Source organism: Gouania willdenowi, chromosome 6 (genome assembly GCF_900634775.1).
Source record: "Gouania willdenowi chromosome 6, fGouWil2.1, whole genome shotgun sequence".
NCBI lineage: Eukaryota > Metazoa > Chordata > Actinopteri > Blenniiformes > Gobiesocidae > Gouania > Gouania willdenowi.
This window is the reverse complement of record NC_041049.1, coordinates 5,398,157-5,420,526: the sequence shown is the minus strand read 5'-3', so window position 1 is coordinate 5,420,526 and position 22,370 is coordinate 5,398,157. Positions and strand designations below refer to the sequence as shown.

Genomic DNA, 22,370 nt, shown 5'->3' with positions numbered 1-22,370 from the left:
CAAAAAAATACAACAAAAATACAGAAAATTATTCTAAAAACATAAAAAAAATAAATTAAAAAAAACAATAAACTTTTTTCTTTTTTTTTTTTTTTTAAGAAATTATGTTTCAAAAAAAAAAAAAAACACACACAAAATATCTACAAGAATAGTCAAACTATTTGTTCTTTCCGGTGTTAAAACTCACTTTGGTCCTTATTCTAAGATGATATGAATGTTTGTAATGTGGCCCTCAGATCAGACTTCATTTGTACATTAATTAGTTTTCTCATAAAGTTACTGCAGTCTAATTGATTATTTCACTATGATTTAAATGTTGGAATACATGGAAAAATGTGGGAGTGTCATTTAAACCCAAACCTTTATTAAAAGCTTTGATTCATTCTATTGATGTGTAAAAATCCGACTCCCCCTGAATGCAGCACCTCCCCCTGAGTAAGGCTGGCCGTAAACACATCATCATCTCCTCCTCACTCTGAGTCTGAACCACTGCAGGAATCCAACACAGAAGACGCAAAATGTCCCATTCATCTCTTTAAAAAAAACAACAACATCTATTTAAAGGACTTTAAAAATCAAAGATGCTGCGCTGGATGGTTCTGCTGTGCGTCATCCTGGCTGTACTGGGACTAATGGAGGAAAACCAGTGGCAGGAGGAGGACTTTGATCTGGAGGATTTTGACTTGGACATCGTAAGATTCTGCCTGGATTTGTTGTCACTTTTGATTAGATTATAGTGCACTCATGATGGATGTGTTTACAGGCACCAAGGAGGGTCCCACGCCAGGTGAAAACCATATTAGCAAAGGTAAACTACAACAACAACATGTAATAGGACATTTTTGGCACTTTTCAGTCATGCATCATAAAGTTTGTAGTTCTGATGGTGGGAATACTTTTTTTTTTTTTTTTTTTTAAGTGACCAGATGTGTGTTTTTGTGCATGTCTGACCTAGTTGGATGATGATCACATTGTTGCATTATATCCAATTCCGTGCGCTTTGGGCGTGACGCACATTGGATCAGCCAAAGTGCGCAGATGTGCCAGAGAAATGTGAGAAAATGCTTCTCTGTGACGTAACGTAGAATATGTGCTAGAAGGTTTTCCCGAGCAGAAAATGTATCACAGCCACACATTTATCAATATAGTTGAATTAAATTTTTTTTTTTTTTTTAAACAAAAAAGCAGTGCGTTTTTACAAATTATTTACGCAAAAAAAGAGAGATTGTGGTCGGTTTCCTGTTCAGGAGATGTGTAAAGTGTGCTGATGTATCCTGTTGAAGTAGAAGTACTGTTAGTTTATTGAAATTGTACTCAAGTACAAGTAAGTCATATATAAAATACTCAATTACAAGTAAAAAGTATCTCAATTAAGTAAAAATGACTAGTTACTTTCACCCACCACGTTTTTTTTTTTTTTTGGTAATAAATCTTGCCACATTTCCTTTGCATACAGTAAACATCTCATGTATAAACTTAAAAAGAAATGAGACCAAATCTTACACAATTGGAACTTAATTTATTTTCCACAAAGGCATCTGTATGAAATAAAAGGTTTGTCAAAATGTACAATTCTATTTTTTTTTAAATAAAATAGGCAGTGGCTATCCGTACGATTGCCGTATCAATATACCGACATTCTATTTGTACGCAGCGCCCCTTATTGGCCAGTTTAAGTCACGTGACTAAGACTAACCCTTACTCTAACCCTAAAAGTTGTTGCGATAGGGTTATAACCTAACCCTTTAGAGTATAAACCTAGACCTAACCCTAACCCTAACCCGCTACGTACGTGTATGTCGGTAAACGTACCAATAGCATTTGTACGGTTGTCCATACGGCAACCGTACAAATAGACACTTTCAATAAAATAACATCAATGAATTAAATTCAAAATAAAACATAATTCTCAGGCTCTAAGTATAGATACATTTACGAACTCTAAAAGTGAGAAAATAACTAGCGTTCAATGCTGTTTTGGCACGGTGCGTTACGTTTAATCTGATTGGTCGGCTATGATGTGATGCATTTGATTGTTGTCTGGTCATTTATTTTTTTGCAGTTTTACAATGTCTGTTGATCATCTAAAACAAAAAAATATAATTTACTCAGTAACGGTTGGGTGTAGGAATGGAACAAATGACTTTACTCCTAAAATATACTTAAGTACAAGTAAAATGACTGATTTAGAAATATTCTCAAATAAGTACAAGTACCCATAAATGCAACTCCATTACAGTAATATGAGTACTTGTAATCTGTCTCTTCTGCAGGAGACCAAACCTCACATCCAGGAGCTCTCCATCAAGACCACCATCATGTCCCGCTACGCGTTCACCGCTGTGTACTGCGCCATGCTCAATAGACACTCGGCTGCCACCAATGGCGTCTTCCAGTTCCACATCCCAGCGGATGCTTATGTCTCCAACTTCACCATGTAAGAGCCAAACCATTGGCTGGATTAAACATTAATTTAAAAGTCATCCATAAAACCATGGACTGTAAAAAGAATGAACGAGACAAGCTCCCCGGTGGAGTGAAGCTTTTATTTTTAGAGCTCCCCCTGCTGACTGGCTGCAGTATAGGATAAACCCCGCCTCCTCAATGATAACAGATGGGATGTGGGTCAAACTGTAAAGTTAAAATACCGTCACATCATTTTTTTTCCAAACCTAAACTCTGCTGTGATCATTAGTTATTATCACCCTACTTTGTGTTCAAGTGCTCATTTTTCTGTGAAGTTTTTTTTAAACAAGTTATTTGAGGTTGAGATTTTACGTCATATATGACGATGATTGAAATCCGTGGGTCTTGCGTAGCTCTCTTTGTGGATAGCAGTTACATCGTAAAAGAAAGCAAAGGCGCCAATAAACTAGATATTTAACCTCTATGATCTGAACAAGACGTTGGTAGAATTTCCAGCGGGAAAGATACTTAAGTTCTTGGTGTAGTTGGGCTGCGTAAGTCATCAGGGCAGTACACTAAAAGGGCGGGGCGTGTGACCAGGACTCCTCCCACTGGACCCTACTGCGCAGACTCTGGCTCCAAATGACGTCATATTTGCAATATGGCTGCGTCCCTAAGCACTGTGTTTTGGCTTCAAGAGAGTTGAGTGGGAACAGCTACAGTGCACGCCCACTGGGCAAAACTAAAACTAGTCAATTATATTAAAACACTTTAGTTGAGTCCTGTTTGGTTTGAAATTCAACAAACCCTATAAACCAGTTGTTTTTTTATTTATCATTTTGAAGGGATGTGCAACCGTATCAATTAAGTTATATCAGTGTTTTAAGTTGGTACAGTTGAAAGTGTTTAAAGCTGCTGGAGACCTTTTTTTTTACTGCATCAGATAAAGACATATTTTGGCCTCATGGATCAATAAATGGAAGATTATTGGCTCAAAAAAAGATATAAGAAGATGAGGGTCAGTTTTGATGGAGAAAATAGCTTTGGGAAATTCAAGAATGAAGTCAAAATTTTGAGAATAAAGTTGAAATATAAAGTCGAGATTAAAGTCGAAATTTAAAAAAATTAACTCAAAATACAATATCGTGATAGAAGTCGAAGGTTCGCTAATGAAGTCAAATCTACGGAAGCTCAAAAAGTAGTTTATAGAAAAAGAATTGCAACAGGATTCAGTGCCTGAAAGGATTCATGACGGTTTAGTTGCTACGGTGATGCTGACGGGGAGTAAAGGATGGGTGCCCACATTTGTATACTGCACACACACACACACACACACACACACACACACACACACACACACACACACACACACACACACACACACACACACACAAATAGGATCAGCACCATAAACGGGTAACAACAGGGCGAGCTCCGTCCTTTGTCAGAGAGAACGAAAGCGGCTACAATAGACGGTCCAGAATGTGGGTGCGTCGCTAATCCGTGACCTTTGACCCCTGTGAACCAGGATCATTGGAGGGCGTGTCTACCAGAGCGAGGTCAAGCCCAAGGAAAGGAAGGTCAAACAGGAGAGAGGAGAGCGCCAGAACAAAGGACCAGGTGAAGCAAGGTAAACTAGTTCTTTGGCCAAGGCCACCTTTATGTGTGTGTGTGTGTGTGTGTGTGTGTGTGTGCGCGTGCATGTGTGTGTGTGTGTGTGTGTGTGTGTGTGCATCCATCCGATGTGAAACCTGTCAAGCCTTAAAGGCCATGTGTGACTGTGATGAATCAGCATAGCATGAAGCTGTAATAGACGTCATATGTTGAACACGTCTCTCCTTCAGGTCACCATCTGTGATTCAGGGACTGATCATTAGGCAAAGCAAATTTATTTGTCTGGCGCATTTCATTTACAAACCAAATCAATGTGCTTTACATGATCAAAAACGTGCATCAGAAAACATTCAACAGCTTAAATATTAATAACATTAAAATCTGCAGCAAAAACATTAGAGCAGAAGTGAAGGAAAACCGCTTCACTTTGGTCTCCAACTACATTTGGTCGAGGGCCCAAATTCTCCCTTTGAACACAGAGGGCTCCTTCAAAATAAAATGAAGGCAATATTGCATCAAATTTAATATATCATATTGTTATTGTATTGTCCTTTCAAAATAAGGTTTTCAAGCCTTTTTTAACGCGACAGGTTCATTTCGCTGAACCTGTCCTTGAGAATGAAAAATTGAAAGTATTTTTCTTTGCACTTTATTAATAAAGAAGTTTTTCGTGTAACAACTTGTGAAATGAGAACACAAAAAACCAAAACAAAAAATCAATTCAACTATTTACACTATAAAAACTCAAAGTTATAGTGCAAGTTGGCTGATTTATTTGAGATTTGTGAAACTCCTTAAGCTTCAAACTTGCACGATAACGAGAATGTAACTTTGCTATCCAATCAAACTCTGTGTTCTCTCTTTTAATTATGGATATAGATAATTGTAATTTATATCTTAGCAAATCCCAGACATAATTGCCTATTTTAAATATATATATATATATATATTGTTTTTTTAATCCTAGGCCTTATATAGTTAGACACATTTTAAACATTAAATGTACCTAAAGTCACTTTCAAAGACATTATACATGAAATGTGCCACGGGAATGTGTCCAATTTCACTGAAAACATGAAATAACTCATTTTTCTGAATGAAAATAGGTTTTTTTTTAACCTTTTTAATAGTTCTTGGTTCTATTCCCACCACTATCCCTCTCCTCTGCAGCGTGGAGTCTGAGGTGGAGGTCTTTAGAATGGAGGTCAACATACCGGGTCGGAATCGAGCCATCTTCCTGCTCTCCTACGAGGAGCTGCTCCAGCGCCGCCTGGGTCGATACGAGCACGTGACCAGCCTGAGGCCTCTGCAGCTGGTCAGTCGCCTCAGCCTGGAGGTCACCATCGTGGACCGCTCCCCCATCACCGAGCTGCAGGTGTTGCCGCTTCGCAACGACAGGAGCAACGGCAACGGAGGCTCCACAGCTCCAGGTTTATAGAAACAGTGGATGAAGTAAAGAGTATACAGTATATTGTTAAATGTTTCTAATTCAGCTCATGTCAGAAGAAATCCAACCAGTTTAACTAAATACATACCAGTAGATACAGTATCTTCTTATATCCTGTGTGTTGATAAATAAAACTATAAAACATGATTAAAAGACATGTAAATTAATAAATAAGATGGACTTTATACGATTACACACATAGATGTATTAAGAAGGCATAATAAGGTGAATTAGTGCAAACATAAATATTAGCATCCAGTCAAAATATTACAATTAAAAAACACATCACTTTAACTAGGGTTGCAAAATTCCTGGAATCTTCAAAATTTTCCGATAGATTCCCACAGGAACTTAAGCTTTGAAATTTGGGAATATTATATAAAGTTTCATGCAAATTATTTATTGGAACTAACTGTAAAATGGGAGTAACCTTTAAATAACTGACGTTAATATTTCAGATGACGCTAAAATATATTAAACATTCCTGTTCAGGGTCAACCTTGAATTTGGAAAGTTTCCATTTTTGAAAATTCCTGGAAATTTTGCAACCCCAATTGGATTATTTTCAATGGATGCCAATATTTATGTTTGGATATAATACGGGTTTTTTTTTTTTTTTTTTTTTAAATAATGTAATACTCCCAATTTCCAATTAATTCCCAAAAAGAATTCCTGTGAAAAATGTATGTTTTTGAATATTCCCAAAATTCCAGAGCCCCTTTGGAACCCTATAGTGCCATTGAATGAGGTCATTTTTGATCTAATGAACAAAGTACCAGAAAAACTTCAAATGCACAAACCGACGACAACAAAATAAAACTCAGAGAAACAAAAATAATGTTGTTTGTAATGTGTCCAAAACCAAAACAAAATCTAAATTCACCTGTGTATTTCTGTTGATGTTATCACACAGATCATTTATTTAAAACTAGTTCTTTGGCCAAGGCCACCTTTATGTGTGTGTGTGTGTGTCAGTGTTGTTTGTTCTCTGTCCAGTTTAAGCTCGACTCCCTTCCTGTCTTTGTGTTTCCAGCCAAACTTCCCATCACCACCGTCATCAAGAACGAGAAAAACATCTGCAAAATCACCTTCAGCCCAAACATCGTACAGCAGGCTCAGATCTCCACCAGCGGCAACCTGGGAGACTTTGTGGTCCGCTACGACATCCAGAGGGACATGGGCATTGGGGACATCCAGGTGGAGACACCCACACCCACACACACAAATCCATCCACGATCCACCTGTTAGTCATTCCTGTCCCTCCTACGTCCGTCCTCAGATCATCTGTAGCTCTGTGACTCACACGTCCTTCTTTCCCAGGTTTTAAACGGACATTTCGTTCATTACTTCGCCCCCAAAGACCTGCCAGTGGTGCCCAAGAATGTGGTGTTTGTGATCGACACCAGTGCCTCCATGGTGGGAACCAAGATGAAACAGGTAAACACTCCTCGTTTCAGGATAGGGATGGATGAACATTCCACGTAGTGTGGAAATAAACACTGATTTAAGTGGATCCAGTGATGGGAAGCTTTCCAGAGGTTTTGAAATAATCTTTTAGCACTCATCACTGGACGGAGATTAAAGCTTGATGAAGAACTCAAACAGTGATCTAAGGAAGACAAGTTGTATGGTAAACCATATGATCCAGGCTGTGTTGTAAATCTAATGTACTATTCATACTAAGTCTGATGTTAAAATTACTCTGTAGTGCGTTCACATTAGATAGTATGAAAAAAATTGAGTATGCGAGTAATACTCGGATGTATACTATATGGGAACATTTTTTAAGTATGCACGGTGGGCACACTAGTCATAATCAACCGCCCCATGATGCATTGCGTGCAGAATGTAAAATCATCCTGGGACCAGCTTCAAGCTAAAAATCAAACATCCCTTTTTTTGTAAATATGGCTCTTGTTTTGAAGTTAACTGGAAGTTTTATGAGTAGCACAAAGGAGGGTCTCTGAAAATCTCCATAATCGACATGAAATGTGTATACGCGAGTTTTATGGATCAAATGAGCACATGTTGATATTCTACTTGGTCACTTTCTTGCTTAAAATGTTTTCAGAACTTTCAAAGGTGGAGAATCAACTGAGATATTTAACCCCAGCGTGCTTCAGGTTTTTGTCGTAGGTTCAAAACCCATCTTTGGAAAATTAGAAGTATACTTCAGAGGTTTTGATTTTGTTTAGACGTGTTTCAGGTTAAACCGATTTACGTTTGAAGTTAGATTAAGTTGTTGTTTGAGTTAAAGTCAAAATTTCAGGTGAAATTACTCATTTGGATTTTACACAGAATCAAGCTTTTGGTCAAGTTTAAGGTGAAGCTAACGTTTAGTTTAAGGTGGTATTAAGGATAAAGTGAGGCTTTATCCTTAATACCACCTATAATGGGAAGAAAGAGTTTAGAGGTGAAATTTAGAATAGAGTTTTTTAAAGTTGAAGGTAAACTTACAGAAAGATGGTATTATTTTAATGTAAAGTTTAAGCTTAAGACTTGAAATATAAGATGTTTACTCCAGGAACTCCAGGAAATTGCTTTGCTTAAGTTTCAGATCACTTGTGATAGAAAAAAACTCAGTTGACGTTTTCAATTATTAATGATCATTGATTAGAATACAGTAGCCACTGTGTTAGACTGAGTGTGTGGTGCAGCTCATCTGTTGGTGTTTTAATTATAGGAGCCGACTCTTTAGTATCAAATTCAAAGATAGAAACAGTTATCTGCTTTATTAACATCTCAGCTTTCAGCGAGACTTTACCTTTCCTCTCCTGCAAATCTCAGGAAATCCGACTCTACACTCATTTCCCCCTCGTAATAAGTAGAGTTGGATCTGAAAGGTGACACGCCACCTCTTTCTCCGTTCCAAAGCTGGAGCGTCACACTTTTTCCATCCATCTGCTTTTAGTGTAAAAAACCCAGAAGAGGATGGAGAACAGATTTACAGTGAGTTTGAGAAGTGGGAACGTACAACAGAAGGCCAGGCTGTGAGGGAGGAAGGTCAGTGTCCATGGAGTCATGGAACCTTGTAGACAACAGCGGGTCTTGGACCCTGATGCTCCGCCCACCTCCCGGGAACACAAGTGTGTGTGTATGTTTGAATGTGGCTTCACAATGGAGGGTTTGAGTGAAGGTCATCTGTGATGGTGACCTCTGCTGTATATGGCCCATAATGACGCCTATGGACCCTTCAGATTAAACGTCACGCCCACACTGATGGCTGCAGATCTATAGAGGAGGAAAGCAGGTGGAGATCCAAGAGCATTTTCAGTGTCTTTAGCAACAGTTTAGTCCCTATCAAGTTGATTCTGACCTAAAAGCAGATTAAGCTTTTACAGTGAGTACGGAAAGTATTCAGACCCTTTTAGATTTTTCACTCTTTGATATATTGCTATGAAGGTAGATATGTTGCAAAATGGAAGAGCTTGTAAAATGTGACGTGAGCTTGTGTATAAAAAATCCACACACATGTGAAATGACTTTCATGTCACAAATGATGGGAAAAAAATGTGAACATGTGGTTAAAATTTAAACCCAAAGAAAATACTGCATACTGGACCCTGTCCTATCCTCCTCGTTAAGCACCGTTTCCCCACCATCTCCCATCTCATCTAATTGATCGTCAACTCCTTCACCTTTCCCTCTGACCCTTCATCACTAAAACCAGCAGCCGTAACCCCCATCATCAAAAAACCTGGTCTCAACCCCGACATCATGAGCAACTTCCGACCCATTTCCAAACTCCCCATCCTGTCAAAAGTTCTGGAACGTGTCGTTGCCTTACAAATCACGTCCCGTCTCAACAATAATTACCTTTTTGAACAATTTCAATCTGGATTCTGCACGAAACACAGCACTGAAACAGCCCTTATCAAAGCCACCAACAACCTCCTCCTCTCATCTGACTCTGCGTACTTTTTATTCACGTTCTTCTTGATCTCACTGCTTCTTTTGACACCACCACTCCATCCTACTTTCCCGCTTACAATCCCTCCTCAATATCACTGGTAATGCCCTCACCTGGTTACAGTCTTATCTCACTGACAGAAAACAATTTATCTTCATTAACAACTGATCCTCCTCCACTGCCCCCCTGCCCAAAGGAGTCCCCCAGGGCTCTGTGCCTGGTCCTCTCCTCTTCACCATATACTGTACCTCCTCTACCTCGGTCAAGTCATTTGCCGTCATGGTTTTTGTTTTCACTGCTACGCCAACAACAGCTGATTATTCATCTCCACCAAGTCTATCACCCCTGTCCTCCAAAACCTCTACTGGCTCCCAGTTCCTCAGCGCATCAGATTCCTCCGTCTCACCCATAAAGCCCTTCATAATCAGGCCCCCTCCTACCTCACAAATAAAATCTTGCATTCCTTTGTTATTTTAGCAGTGTGCTTAGCATCATTGTCTTGTTGAAATGTGAACCTGTAGCCCAGTTTGAAGTCTCGAGCACTCTGGAAAAGGAAAGGTTTTCATTCAGAATTTTGATGTACTTGGCGGCATTCATCTTTCCTTCAATTGCAACTAGTCGTCCTGTCTCTGCAGCTGAAAAACATCCATACAGCATGATGCTGCCACCACCATGCTTCACTGTTGGGATTGTATTGGGTAGGCAATGAGCAGTGCCTGGTATTCTCCACACATACCGCTTACAATTGAGGCCAAAAAGTTAAATCTTGGTCTGACCAGATAATCTTCTTAATCTTAGCCTAGGAGTCCTTCACATGGTTTTTGGCACGCTTTAATGTGTCTTGCACTGAGGAGAGGCTTCCGTCAGGCCACCCGACCATGTTGTCCCAAAGGTTTTCCATTTCAGGATTATGGAAGCCACTGTGCTCTTAGGCATCTTAAGTGCAGCAGGAATTCTTTTGTATCCTTGGCCAGATCTGTGCCTTGCCAAATCCTGTCTCTGAGCTCTTCTGGCAGTTCCTTTGAACTCATGATTCTCAGTTTTTTGGATATACACTGTGAGATTCAAGGTATAGACAGGTGTGTTCCTTTCCTAATTAAGTCCAATCAATTTAATTAAATACAGCTTGACTCCAATAAAGGTGTAGAACCATCTCAAGGATGATCAAAATAAATTGACAGTACTTAAGTTAAACTTATGTATGTGATATTTCAGTTTTTCTTTGTTAATAACTTCTCAAAATGGTCTACATGTCTGTTTTTTTCTGTCAAACTGGGGAGCTGTGTGTGTATGACTCAGGAAAAAAAAGACAACTTCAATGATTCTTGCGAATGGCTGCAATATACCAAAGAGTGAAAAATCTAAAAGGGTTTGAATACTTTCTATAACAACTGTATCTCCTCAAACTCTTCTGTCAGCTCCCATCAGGCTCTTTAATCTACCTTCTTTATCCCTCCACCTTCCTCAGACTCAGGAGGCTCTGTTCACCATCCTGAAGAGTCTACGGCCTGAAGATCACTTCAACTTCATCAGCTTCTCCAATAAGATCAGAGTCTGGCAACCCAACCGTCTCGTGCAGGCAACTCCTGGGAACGTTAGCGATGCCAAGAGGTTCATCCTCATGTTGAGCACCACTGGAGGTGAGAGGGTAAAGAAAAGAGCACTGATACCAGCAGGAGTTTCATGTTTTTGTGTCTGAAAGGAAATTTAAAAAATTGCTTCACCATGAAGCTCTTCAGAGAGCCTGATAACAAGCGTTAGGTGGGTTTGATCACATAGCATCTAAAAGAACTGCTGCCCACAAGGAACAGAGTTTGGACCCTTAAGAGGAAAACATTTAGGATTTAGCGACTCACAATAGGAGCACGTGGGTCAGAAAATGGATTGATGGATAGTTTCTTTTTTTTTAATTTTTATTTCTTTTTTGGTGTATTTTTCAAACATTCACAATTTAAAAAAAAAAAAAATTGGCCACACTGTGGACTCTTGTTTTTATTTTATCTTTTTGAATTTATTTTTGGCAACATACATGGCCACACAGTGAGCGTTAATATATGCAATATTTCCTACACTATATCATGTTATTTGACATTTCCAGCCCCATTATGTCACGGTCAGGTGGTGTGAACCCAAATGCATAGTTAAACGGAGGCAGAATGCTGGCGTAGCGTTCAAAGATCCAGTCCATGTTTATTTATCCAACAAAACCCAAAAATCCAAAAAGGCAGCACGAAGAAACCAGAAAACAAAACACAACGCACACAAGTAGGGCAACATATGACAATGATCCATCAATCACTCTGTGTCCAAGCACTCAACTAAATAGCGAGGAGGTTTAATTAGGCACGGGCCACACCTGGGTGGAAACATGAGGTGGCTAATCAATCACAAGCCAAACACAATGACATCACGGGGAGGTGGAGACTTGAGAAGGAATACCTAGAACGCAAAGACAAGAGTTAAACACAGGAGGCCAGACTCAAAAAACAGAATAAACAAAGGCTCAGAATAACTAAAAGAGGACAACAAGGGTTACACATAAACAAAAGCTAAACAGAACCTGACACATTCTGGTGTCAGTTTTCAGTATATCAATTTTTTTTTTTTTTTTTTTTTTTTTTTTTTTGCATTCAAATTTTTTGTGTGTAAAAATGTGTTGATATTTTAAACAGCTCCCTTAATTTAGAATACAACATTTTCTTAATCATTTAATTATTTTTTTTATTGGTAGTTTTGTCTATATATATAGGTGTAAATTCTGATTTAAATGTGTGTTAAATGTTTTCTTCTTTAACTGCTAGTTCAAGAAGAAAAGAGCTAAACCAGTCAAACCTTAAGTCCTGAAAAACATTATGATGAAATTATCAGTGATATGTATTTACGGAACTCTCTCCTGGTCAGTTCTGGTTAGACTACTACAAGTAGGCCAGATACCATCGTACGCTGATAGCACACACCAAGGCCTCTGCCTGAGGAGGCTCAGCTATGCTATGACTACCGCTCTCAGCAACAAACATAACACTGAGAGCACCAAATAGCAGCAGATTCACTGAGGCACACACACTGAAAGCTGGTTAACCTTTGAATCTCAAACTGGTCTGCTCCCCAAAACCCTTTTACATACAGAAATAAACCCTGTGTTCGCATCTGACCAGCAACCCTAAAGCTTGACTCCATCAATCAAACTGTGTCGTTCTGCAGGTACGAATATCGACGGGGCCGTCCACACAGGCTCTTTACTGCTTCGTGAATACCTCTCCCGTCCAGACACAAACCCTAACAGCGTCTCCCTCATCATCTTCCTAACTGACGGACAGCCGACGGTCGGAGAGAAGCTTCCCGCCATCATCCTGGACAACACGCGCTCGGCTGTACAGGACAAGTTCTGCATCTTCACCATCGGGATGGGAAACGACGTGGATTACCGACTGCTGGAGCGGATGGCTTTGGAGAACTGTGGGATGATGAGACGCATCCACGAGGACGCCAAGGCCAGCGCCATGCTCAAAGGGTACCACTGTTGTTGTCTCGTTACATCTTAGTGAAGGTCTCAACATTTAGGGGTTACACTTTTATTTTCCAAACAACGGCCCTCATTTATTGTGCAAATCTGGGTGCACATTGTGTCGTACCACAGGACCAATGTGTGATTCATGAAACATTCATATCGGCTCACTCCCAGCGTACAAATTATTGGGTGTTAATAAATGCGACGGCTGAATTCAATCGTCATTAACACATGTCGTACGTTCAGATCTGAAAGTACAATTGTCTCAAACTGAAATTACATTAGACCCATAACATCCTGAAGATTACTCCTCTGTGGCATCCGTCCATCTTTCGTCAGGCTTCGAGAGCCCTCAGACCGTAAATGTGATGGTGCTGACAACATCCCTCTTTAATCAACCTAAACATGGGCGGAGAGTCTAAACAGCCGAACTCTGTCTCCCGCCGACCGCTTTTATCCATCCTTCACACACACACGCGCGACCCTCCTCTCTACACTTCTTCCTCACTCGGACACACACAGTGTTTGTTCAGCCAGCCAGGAATGCGCGTGTGTTGTGAAACCTGCGTCTGACTGTGTATGTGGGGTTAACAGATATACTTTACAGATAATAGATTTGGTCCTGCTTGAACAAACAAACCAGCGGAGAGGTGAGGAGGTTTACTGCTGGGTGACAGCCAGGACATAACCTTAGAACCTAGAACACACACTCACATGCATCCGTTGGTGTTTCGTGCACTTTATATGAATGCATTCATAAACCCTGAGGTGTAGCAATGGATTAAAAGGTTAGACAAGCAGATCTATGGCCGGAGGTGGCTTACTGGAGAAACAAGATATTTGATGACATCTAGAAGTGGACTGTTGAATATCAGTCTAAAGAAAAAAACCCAGACAGGATGAAGAATGTTTTAAAAAAAAAAAGTAGGACTTCGGCGATTTTGTAAGGTACAGGAAAACCACATGAGATGGCTTTAAGGAAAATGCAGTTGGTGTGGGGCCATATTCTTATAGAAAAGTGGATGAAAGAGCAACTTAAACAAGGATTACAGGCCAAGAAAAGTGAAGATCCAAAGCAGTTGGACACATCACTGAAGCATAGGGTCGGGTCATGATCAGGACAGCAAAGACCAAATCAAGATTGCGTTGGACTTGCTGAAGACAAAAAGTCTCCTGTTCCTACATGCAGGGATCAAATCCAGTCAACCTAAAATACATGCTTTTGAATGGGGGAAGGAAACATGAGTAACCAGAGAAAATATGTGCAAGCACAGAGAGAACATGCATACTTTAGGGCAGTGATGGCCTAGTGGTTAAGGAAGTGGGCTTGAAATCGGAGGGTCACCAGTTCGAATTCACCTGTGCCATCACTGTGGGGTGCTGAGCAAGTCCCTTAACCCAAACTGCTCCCCGGGCGCTACACTGTGGCAACCCACTGCTACCCCCAGGGAAAACAGATTAAATGCAGAGAAAGAGTTTCACTATGGTTTCATCACTACGGTGATTAATAAAAGATACAGATTCATGGGACTCTCACAACCTCTGAAAACTCTGAATCCCAGGCCGGTCTACCCCAAAAACCCTTTGACCAAATAAATCATGTGTCCACATTTTACCTTTAACCCTTCAACTTGACTCCGTCTCATTTCATTCAAAACCGCCACAACAATTATTATTTTACACAGAAAGGACCCCAGTGACCACCGAGGCTTGAACCCAGGAAGGATTTCTTGCCCTTAAAATCTTTGTGTTTCAAGAGATACTTTGCACTAAAAGTTGCTACGTTTCTTCATTTGCAGATGAAGTTTTGTTTGTAAAGATCATGGCACACTTATCAAGCACACTAATGGTGGTTTCCAGTATATCTAAGCTCACTTTAAATTGAATTACCTTGCTTCTTTTACCCCATCTTATACTGGTTGCAATACCTATATACATAGGTGAAGTGTAAATCACCAGTTTTATGACAATACAATAAGATATTGGTTCTTTGGACAATGGTACAATATTTCCTGTTATCACAAAGTTTGCGACGATTTGATTTTGATTTGGTTCAATTTATTTACCCATTTAGCACAATCAGTTATTTCATCTAAAGCTATGAACCAAATACAAAGAAATTTGGATGTTTTGACCAAGTTATTTCTGAAATGTTTCCAACATTTAAATTAAAACTGGCAATGTTGATCAAAGGCTTGAGTTTCCATCAATTTTATTAGCTAGATGCTTAACCAATCGATATATCGATCCAGATTGATGGATTGTTACACCTGTAGTTTTTATTCAACACAGCCTGACCTCACCAAAGAAAAATGAATACAGCTTAAGATTGGTCACTACTTCTTTAAGAGGTAAAACTTATTCCAACGTTTCATCAACAGTCATAAAAGCCCTCAAACATCTATAAAAGGCGAAGAACTTTCTAGAACGTTTCCTCTATCACTAAATGTTTCCCAAACCGAGTTTTATAAATCATTCAACAAAAAACCACAGTGAAACAATACAGAAGTGACAGCAAAGGCCTGACAGCCGTGTGAATTATGACTGCTTAAGACAATATTGACCCTGTTTAAGGGCCTTTTGCTTGTTGGTTAAAGGATGTGGTTCTGGTACTGCTGCAATAAATGACCCGTTGCTGAGGTCAAACCACGTTGGTCTTTGGATTTGTCTCCTCACGTCCACGACCTTTGGATTTACGACCCAAACTTGATCGCAAACTGGTGTTATTCCCTGTTTTATGGCTGGCCCTGTAAATGTTTGTCTTAATTTTCAGGTTCTACGATGAGATTGGAACTCCTTTGCTCTCCGACATCAGGATACAGTACACAGAAGAGTCCGTCCAGTACGTCACCCAGCATCTCTTCACCAACTACTTCAACGGTTCTGAGATCATCATCGCGGGAAAGCTGAAGAACGAAAGTGCGGAATCCCTCCACGTCCAGGTCACGGCCAGCAACAACGACAAAAACATCATCCTCGAGACGGACGTTCCTCTGAAGCACCGACAGATCGAGACCGAGAAGCACGTGAAGGCAGCGACCCGTGCGATGACAGCCGGAGCCAGAACCCCTGTATCAGGGCTAGCCCAGGGAATAGGCGTCGCTCTTAGCTTGGCGGCAGAGGACTTTGTGGAACGACTTTGGGGGTTTCTAAGTGTCAAAGAAGGACTCAGGTCAAGGCTTCGCAGCCAAACCAGCAAGGAGAGGGAAGAGCATGTCCAACAGACCACCAACCTGTCCATGAGGTACAACTTCCTCACGCCGCTCACCAAACTGGAGGTGGAGAGACCGAAGGTTCTGGAGGATGGCAGCATGGCCCCGCCTCCCTTTGACACACCAGGAGTTACCGACGGTGCCAATGATCTGCCTGCTGATGCCGAGAACGACCCTTCAAGAAAACTCAACCAAAATCCAGCTCGGCTTTCATCGCCTTCGGGCAACACAGTTGGTAAGAGTGGAAGACTGGTTCTCATTGGTCCACGAGATTATCTTTGAGTGAATGAAATAAGGAGAATCTTAAACAGTCCGTTGGAGATTAGATATAGCAGTCTGTAATGCCCTTTGTGGCATCACGTTCTATCTTTTGATTCTTTTATTACTTTTTACATCATTAAGAGCTAAAAAATGCTTGCAAAGGTGTCATGTTCTTTTGTTCTCCATTGTCTATTTTATCTATGTTGTGTAAAATTTAAAATCTTTTGAGTATAGGAGTATAATTCCAATATATCTTATAGGCTTTCATGCACGCAAAACATAAAAGATTCCATATTTCCATATTAACAATTTTGATCCTATTTGTCACAAACTAGAGGTAAAATAAGAGCTGAGTCGGATATTATCTACGGACATTACTTCAATTTTCAAAGAGCAAATGTATCTAAAGATTTAACAAGAATCTAATAATTAAGAAAATAGAAGATTAATTAAAGTCAAGTGCAGGAATGATGAATGCGCAAACAGAAGTGGCAACTTTTCAAAATAAAATTCCCTATGAAATGCCTATGGTCACGTCAGTGCTTGGTGCAACTCGTGTGTGTAAAAAATGTAAAATTTAAGCAAATTTTGGACATTTAAATCAACAAGTAAACATTACAGTGCTGCATTCAAGGTCTGTTGGATTTCTATTTATTTTTTTGTCAAGTTTTTGAAAGATCACGAGCTGAGGTTAAAGTTGGGCCACTTGTTTAACAGTTTCCATTGGACTAATATCTTCAGGTTTATTTCTATAAATATATGGAGTCAGTGCACTGTGATGTTTCAATACATTTAGTTCATTCTTGTGAGAAACCTTTGAGTCAAATTTCATGTGTTTATTGGACCTTTTAAAATATGGGATTGTAGTTTGATGTTACTCTAATAACTAGGTTTAAGATCAATTGCAGGAACAAGTATGTTTTGAAGACGAGGTTCAGTGTTCAAAAAGAGGCATTAATTAACTGGAGGTACATTTTCTCCTCCTTTTTAGGTAAAGTTGAGAGAAGACCAGTAAAGAAATCCATCACCATCTCTAAAACATCAGGTGAGTTCGTCTCATGTCTCTGATTGTAGGTTTTTTCCTTCCTTTTTCATCTCGCGAGGCTTCACAGAGTAACTTAAAAGAGAAAAAGACGAGAATGTACAGTAGACTGTAATTTGGATGCCGGGCGACAATCACCCAGACGGCGAGAAGTTCAGGGACTCCTGAGACCAGAGGAGATTACGTACACAAGGGTCTAATTGAAATACCAACGGCGGCGGTGGCGCTACGGGGCACTTTGAAGATGTGAGTGAGGCCGAGTGAGGATGTTTGTTCCTGTGTCAGCGTAAAGAGAAGGGAGCCATCGGAGGCCGTTAGTGCGGACTAATGACCCTGTAATTAGGGCTACTCTATCATCTTATTTCATTGCTTCTCTCTTCCTCTCAGGTGGTTCTCGTGAGACCCCAGTCAGAGCCTCATTGTCGTTTAGACACCTTCAAATTCATTTTACCCAATTTAAATTCAAATAGGCCACCAGCAAAACTAATGCCAAGACAACTTATTATTTTTTGTGTAACTCGTAACAAATTAGAGAAACTTGGTTAAACTAATGGTTTTTTATTCTTTAAGTTGGTGAGAGACCATTTTAACAGGATGTAGCAATTTCAGAGAAAAGCGTTCAAGAAAATGACCTTCAAACAGTAGGTGGCAGTTATTTTATACATGGTTTATAGCACAATGTATTTTAGTATATTTACTCAGGGTGGGGCAAAAAACTGAGTTCACCGTAAGATATGATAGACGATATTGGGCTCGCAATAACGATACAATACAATGGTTTTTGAAAAGTAAAATCCATAACAATCTGGTGTGTAGTAGATTGTTTTCTTTTTATTTGAATCAGTTGCTGCACATTTAAATAGTAATTTATATCTGAGCTTGGACATGTGTCTTTGGTACTTAAAGTTGACCTGCCACTAGGAGGGAAATAACAAAAAAAATGCCTTGATTATGGGCAGGGCTCCTGGAGCAGTTAAGCCACGCCCAGTCTATACTATACCATCTCCAAAGAACAATCTATGCTACGCTAACTAGCTGCTCAATACTCACTAAAGCTCTCTATTTGCAATTATCTCAATCCAATCTACTCACCACAGATTTCAGAGTCTACTAGTTCTTATAGGAGGGGCGGGGCTAACAGTGCTTGTTTGTGATGCAAAATGGTCCAATGACGTCACAGAATCTTGTTCTCAGCCAATTGCATAATTACATTGCAATATCCTGGTTTTAACCCATAGAGGGCAGTCATTTTACAACATAATACACCAAATTGAAATAGTTTGACTAAAATGTCAAGAGTTGGACCAGGATCAATCAACAGCACTACTTCATACACGAATGCATTTGTTTTCAACAGGTAAAAGTGGTTTTAAGGTTTAGTCGCATGGTTGGTTTTGACTTAAAAGCATGTATTTGTGTGTCAAAAGAGAAAAGTGCTCTATATAGCATCCCCAATTCTTTGCTAATTTGGTTTCTATAGTCAAGCTTTTTCATCTAAACTTTGCAATTCAGTCATAGTTAACATTATCGGCAGTATAAAGAAATGAAGGCAACAGTTTTTAGTCATTTCTGAAGTTAGATAAGTTGAGAACAACTTACTTAAAGCTTTGACTGTGTTTGTAAAGTCATGGTTCTGAACCTCTTTTGTCCTTTTTAGCCGATGGCGACCCTCATTTTGTGGTGGAGTTCCCCCTCAGCAAACTAACTGTGTGTTTTAACATCAACGGAGAACCTGGGCATGTCCTCCGCTTAGTGTCGGACCACAAGTACTCTGGTAAGAATGACCATCATGACTCTTATTTTGTGTCGTTCTGTAATATTTTGTTGCGTGTCCTCAGGCGTCACTGTTAACGGGAAGCTAATTGGCGCCCCAGCTCCAGCAGGAGGCCATAAACAACAACGCACCTACTTCAGTACCCTTATTATCGTGGCGGACCGCCCTCAGCGCGCCTACATCGAGGTGACCCCAAAGAGGGTCATCCTTGACGGACGCGACCGCATCGTTCTGCCCTGCAGCTCCACGGTAGCTGTGGAAAGTGGTCAGCTGTCCGTAGCCATCGTGGGAAAGTCCAACGTGACCGTGACGGTGGGCGGGAACATCGTCTTCGTCATCGTGCTGCATCAGTACAAGAACCCAGCACCCTACCAGAGGGACCACCTTGGCTTCTACATCGGGAACAGCAAAGGACTGTCACACAACTGCCACGGCCTGATAGGTTGGTATTTAACAAGATTCTACTTAAGCTCCACAGACCATGTGGCCCTTTCAAAATAAAACATACCAACAGTTCATTAGACCAAGGGTTCTCAACCTTGGGTTCAGGACCCCATTTGGGGTCGCGAGACATTGGGAGGGGGTCGCCAGATACCTTCAAGAAACTAAGAATATTTTTTGACCCATTAGAACTCATTATTGCTTATTTTTAATTTTTTTCTGCAACTACACCAAACTTTCCATATTTGAACCTATTTTCACCACTTTTTCTTGCCATATTTTTGCTACCTTACTCCCATTTCTGCTACTTCTCCATCAAGTTTCAATGTCTTTTCTGCACATTTTTTTTTCCACTTTCAAGACATTTTCAGCACTAATAAACCCTTTCCAGCACTTTCCTCACAAAAATTGACATATAATGATCCCTTATTGTCACTTTTAACCTCTTTTCACCATATTTCATGCTTATTTTTGCCTATTTACCCACATTCACGATTTGTCATGCCCATTATTTGCCAGTTTAAACTAATTGTTCCAATATTGACACTTTGAACCCCTTTTACCACTTTTTTTCTCTGTTTTTGGCCACTCTAATTTGCAATTTGTGTTTTTTCAAATCTAATTTCACCACCTTTTCCATCATTTTTGGTCACTTTTAACCCATTTTATTTTTGAATAAAACAAAGATTTACATCTTTAAGGTGACTATATACTATAGCGCAAATAATACTAAACTTCCTGAATAACAGTGGATATTATTCAGATAAATAAATAGATGGCCCTGTCTCCACGTGACTTCTTCAATTTTTATTTTATTTTTATTTATTCAGTTTATTTCCGACATGGTTGCATTCACAGAAGTTTTGTTATTCTTTTTTTTTTTTTTTTGTACATGCCGAAAAAGGAGATGAGAGAAGCAGTTTGCCCCTGTATTCAACACAGAAAATTTACTTCAAAGCTTGTCTCTCTGGTCAAACAGTTGTTCTGAACACAATTTCATCTTTGTTTTTTTATTTATTTTTTGTCCTTTTTTATGTAGGATTTATTCTCATCTGTCAGTGTTGTCTTTTTTCATTCCTCCTCTCCATCGTTGTTCGTGTCGTCCTTGTTTCCTGCAGAATTCATTCCCCGACGTTGTTTGCGTTCCTCCAGTTCAAAATAAGAGTTCATCTTATTTCAGAGTTCCTTGTTATCTTCAGATTCGTGTTGTTGTGATCTTCTGTTCGTGAAGATTGAGTCGATTGCGTTCATTGACCAGTTGATAAGTTCCATCAACTCTGACATGTTCATGTCTGTGTTCAACCACCTTCAAGTACAGTGGGGCTTCCCGGTCTCTGGCACCTTTATTTTGGGGGTCGTGGTCTGAAAAGGTTGAGAACCACTGGTTTAGAATACGTCAAAAGGTGAAGATCAAAACCTACAATGGTGAAAACATAAGAAATAATATGATTAAAAGGCTTAAGTTCATGCTTGGTGTTGGACTGGAAGCAGCAAAGCCTTCAGACAAGACTTCTGACACAAATTTACAAAATAAAGGGGTACTCACCCTAAGACAGAAAAGATAAGGGGTACATTGGACAAAAAAGGTTGAGACTGATTTAGATAACTGTACATTTTCAGCTTCACATTCAGACTCTTTAAGCATCTTTGCGTTAAAGCAACTCTGACTTTGTTCCAGGTCAGTTCCTGTATGAGGAGGTGGGCCTAGCACAGCTTCCTGTCCAGGGAACCTCTGAACCATCTCAGGTCCTGAAGGTGAAGGATCGCTCGGTGCCTGTGGTGAAGAAAAGCAGGAGGATTCTGAGCGGGACGCAGAGCGTGGATTGCTGGTTTGCGCGTAACAACGCGGCCAAACTGATAGACGGACAGTACGAAGACTATCTGGCATCACACATGTTCGACACAGGAGAGACGAACACAGTGTGAGGATTTCAGTCAGTGAACCAGGCGTCAAATTATTTAATGCAAACCACAAGCAGACATTTCAAAAGCCTGAAAGATCAGTTTGTTTTTTACTCAAAAGCTTTTTATTGTGCATTTTATACAAATGTTTACGTCCTTTTTGTAAGTGTAAATAAAATGTGTGAAAATATGTGTTGACGGATTGATTTTGGGATAAATTTGTGTTTCGTTTCTTCCAAATCTGTAAAAAGAGATTTCCTTTGTCAGGTAGATCAGAGGTTCCCAATACGTGGGACGTAACACCAAAGTTGGTCACTGACCTTTTCATAGTGGGTCCAGGCATGTGCCTAAGGCAGAGGTTCCCGACTTTTTTTGAGTTGTCACCCTTTATCACAAATGTTCAGCAACCCCAGAGAAACTAGATTTATATTTGAGAAAGGTTAAGTATAGGATACAGTTATTTGATGTGTATTGTGTGATGTGTATTTGAAAAAGAATAATATTTCCAAAAATTGTAATCCATTTTTTTACCTAAATTGTTTTTGTTTTGTTTTTTTAGCAATTACTAGACATTTTAAGTGACCCCATTTTAATGCCAGGTGACCCCAAGGTTGAAAAACACTGGCCTAAGCAATTTTTTAAGTGCTTTTATTTTGAAGGGGATTCACTTTTTAAGTAAGCCAACTATACATGGTTGAAAAATTAGCACAAAATATTTTTTATGCAGTTAATGATTTAATAACCAGAATAAAAGAGAGCTTTTACTTTGTAAAATATTTTTCAATATGTGAACGTTCCTGAGACGCAACTTTATATTTTTGACTAAAGATCGTAGAAATAAATATTTTTCTC

At 39.7% G+C, this 22,370-nt stretch overlaps 1 protein-coding gene across 1 annotated transcript; it reads left to right on the top strand.

Moving 5' to 3' along the window:
• Nucleotides 1-430: 430 nt before the first annotated feature.
• On the top strand, nt 431-21,708 carry itih5 (inter-alpha-trypsin inhibitor heavy chain 5). The gene is made up of 14 exons (XM_028451062.1): nt 431-692; nt 764-808; nt 2,274-2,437; nt 3,935-4,036; nt 5,191-5,450; nt 6,501-6,664; nt 6,789-6,905; nt 10,847-11,018; nt 12,580-12,889; nt 15,660-16,333; nt 17,351-17,404; nt 19,059-19,175; nt 19,240-19,617; nt 21,295-21,708. The coding sequence occupies exons 1-14, from the start codon at nt 582-584 to the stop codon at nt 21,540-21,542; spliced, it is 2,916 nt and encodes a 971-aa protein (XP_028306863.1). The 5' UTR covers nt 431-581; the 3' UTR covers nt 21,543-21,708.
• Nucleotides 21,709-22,370: the final 662 nt, after the last annotated feature.

What these genes read in the sequence shown, in the direction of transcription:
- itih5 (XM_028451062.1), top strand. Translation starts at nt 582, where the DNA reads ATGCTGCGCTGGATGGTTCTGCTGTGCGTCATCCTGGCTGTACTGGGA. An exon ending in TGGGAACCAAGATGAAACAG is followed by an intron (nt 6,906 to 10,846) that starts GTAAACACTCCT and finishes CACCTTCCTCAG; the next exon opens with ACTCAGGAGGCTCTGTTCAC. An exon ending in GCCAGCGCCATGCTCAAAGG is followed by an intron (nt 12,890 to 15,659) that starts GTACCACTGTTG and finishes CTTAATTTTCAG; the next exon opens with GTTCTACGATGAGATTGGAA.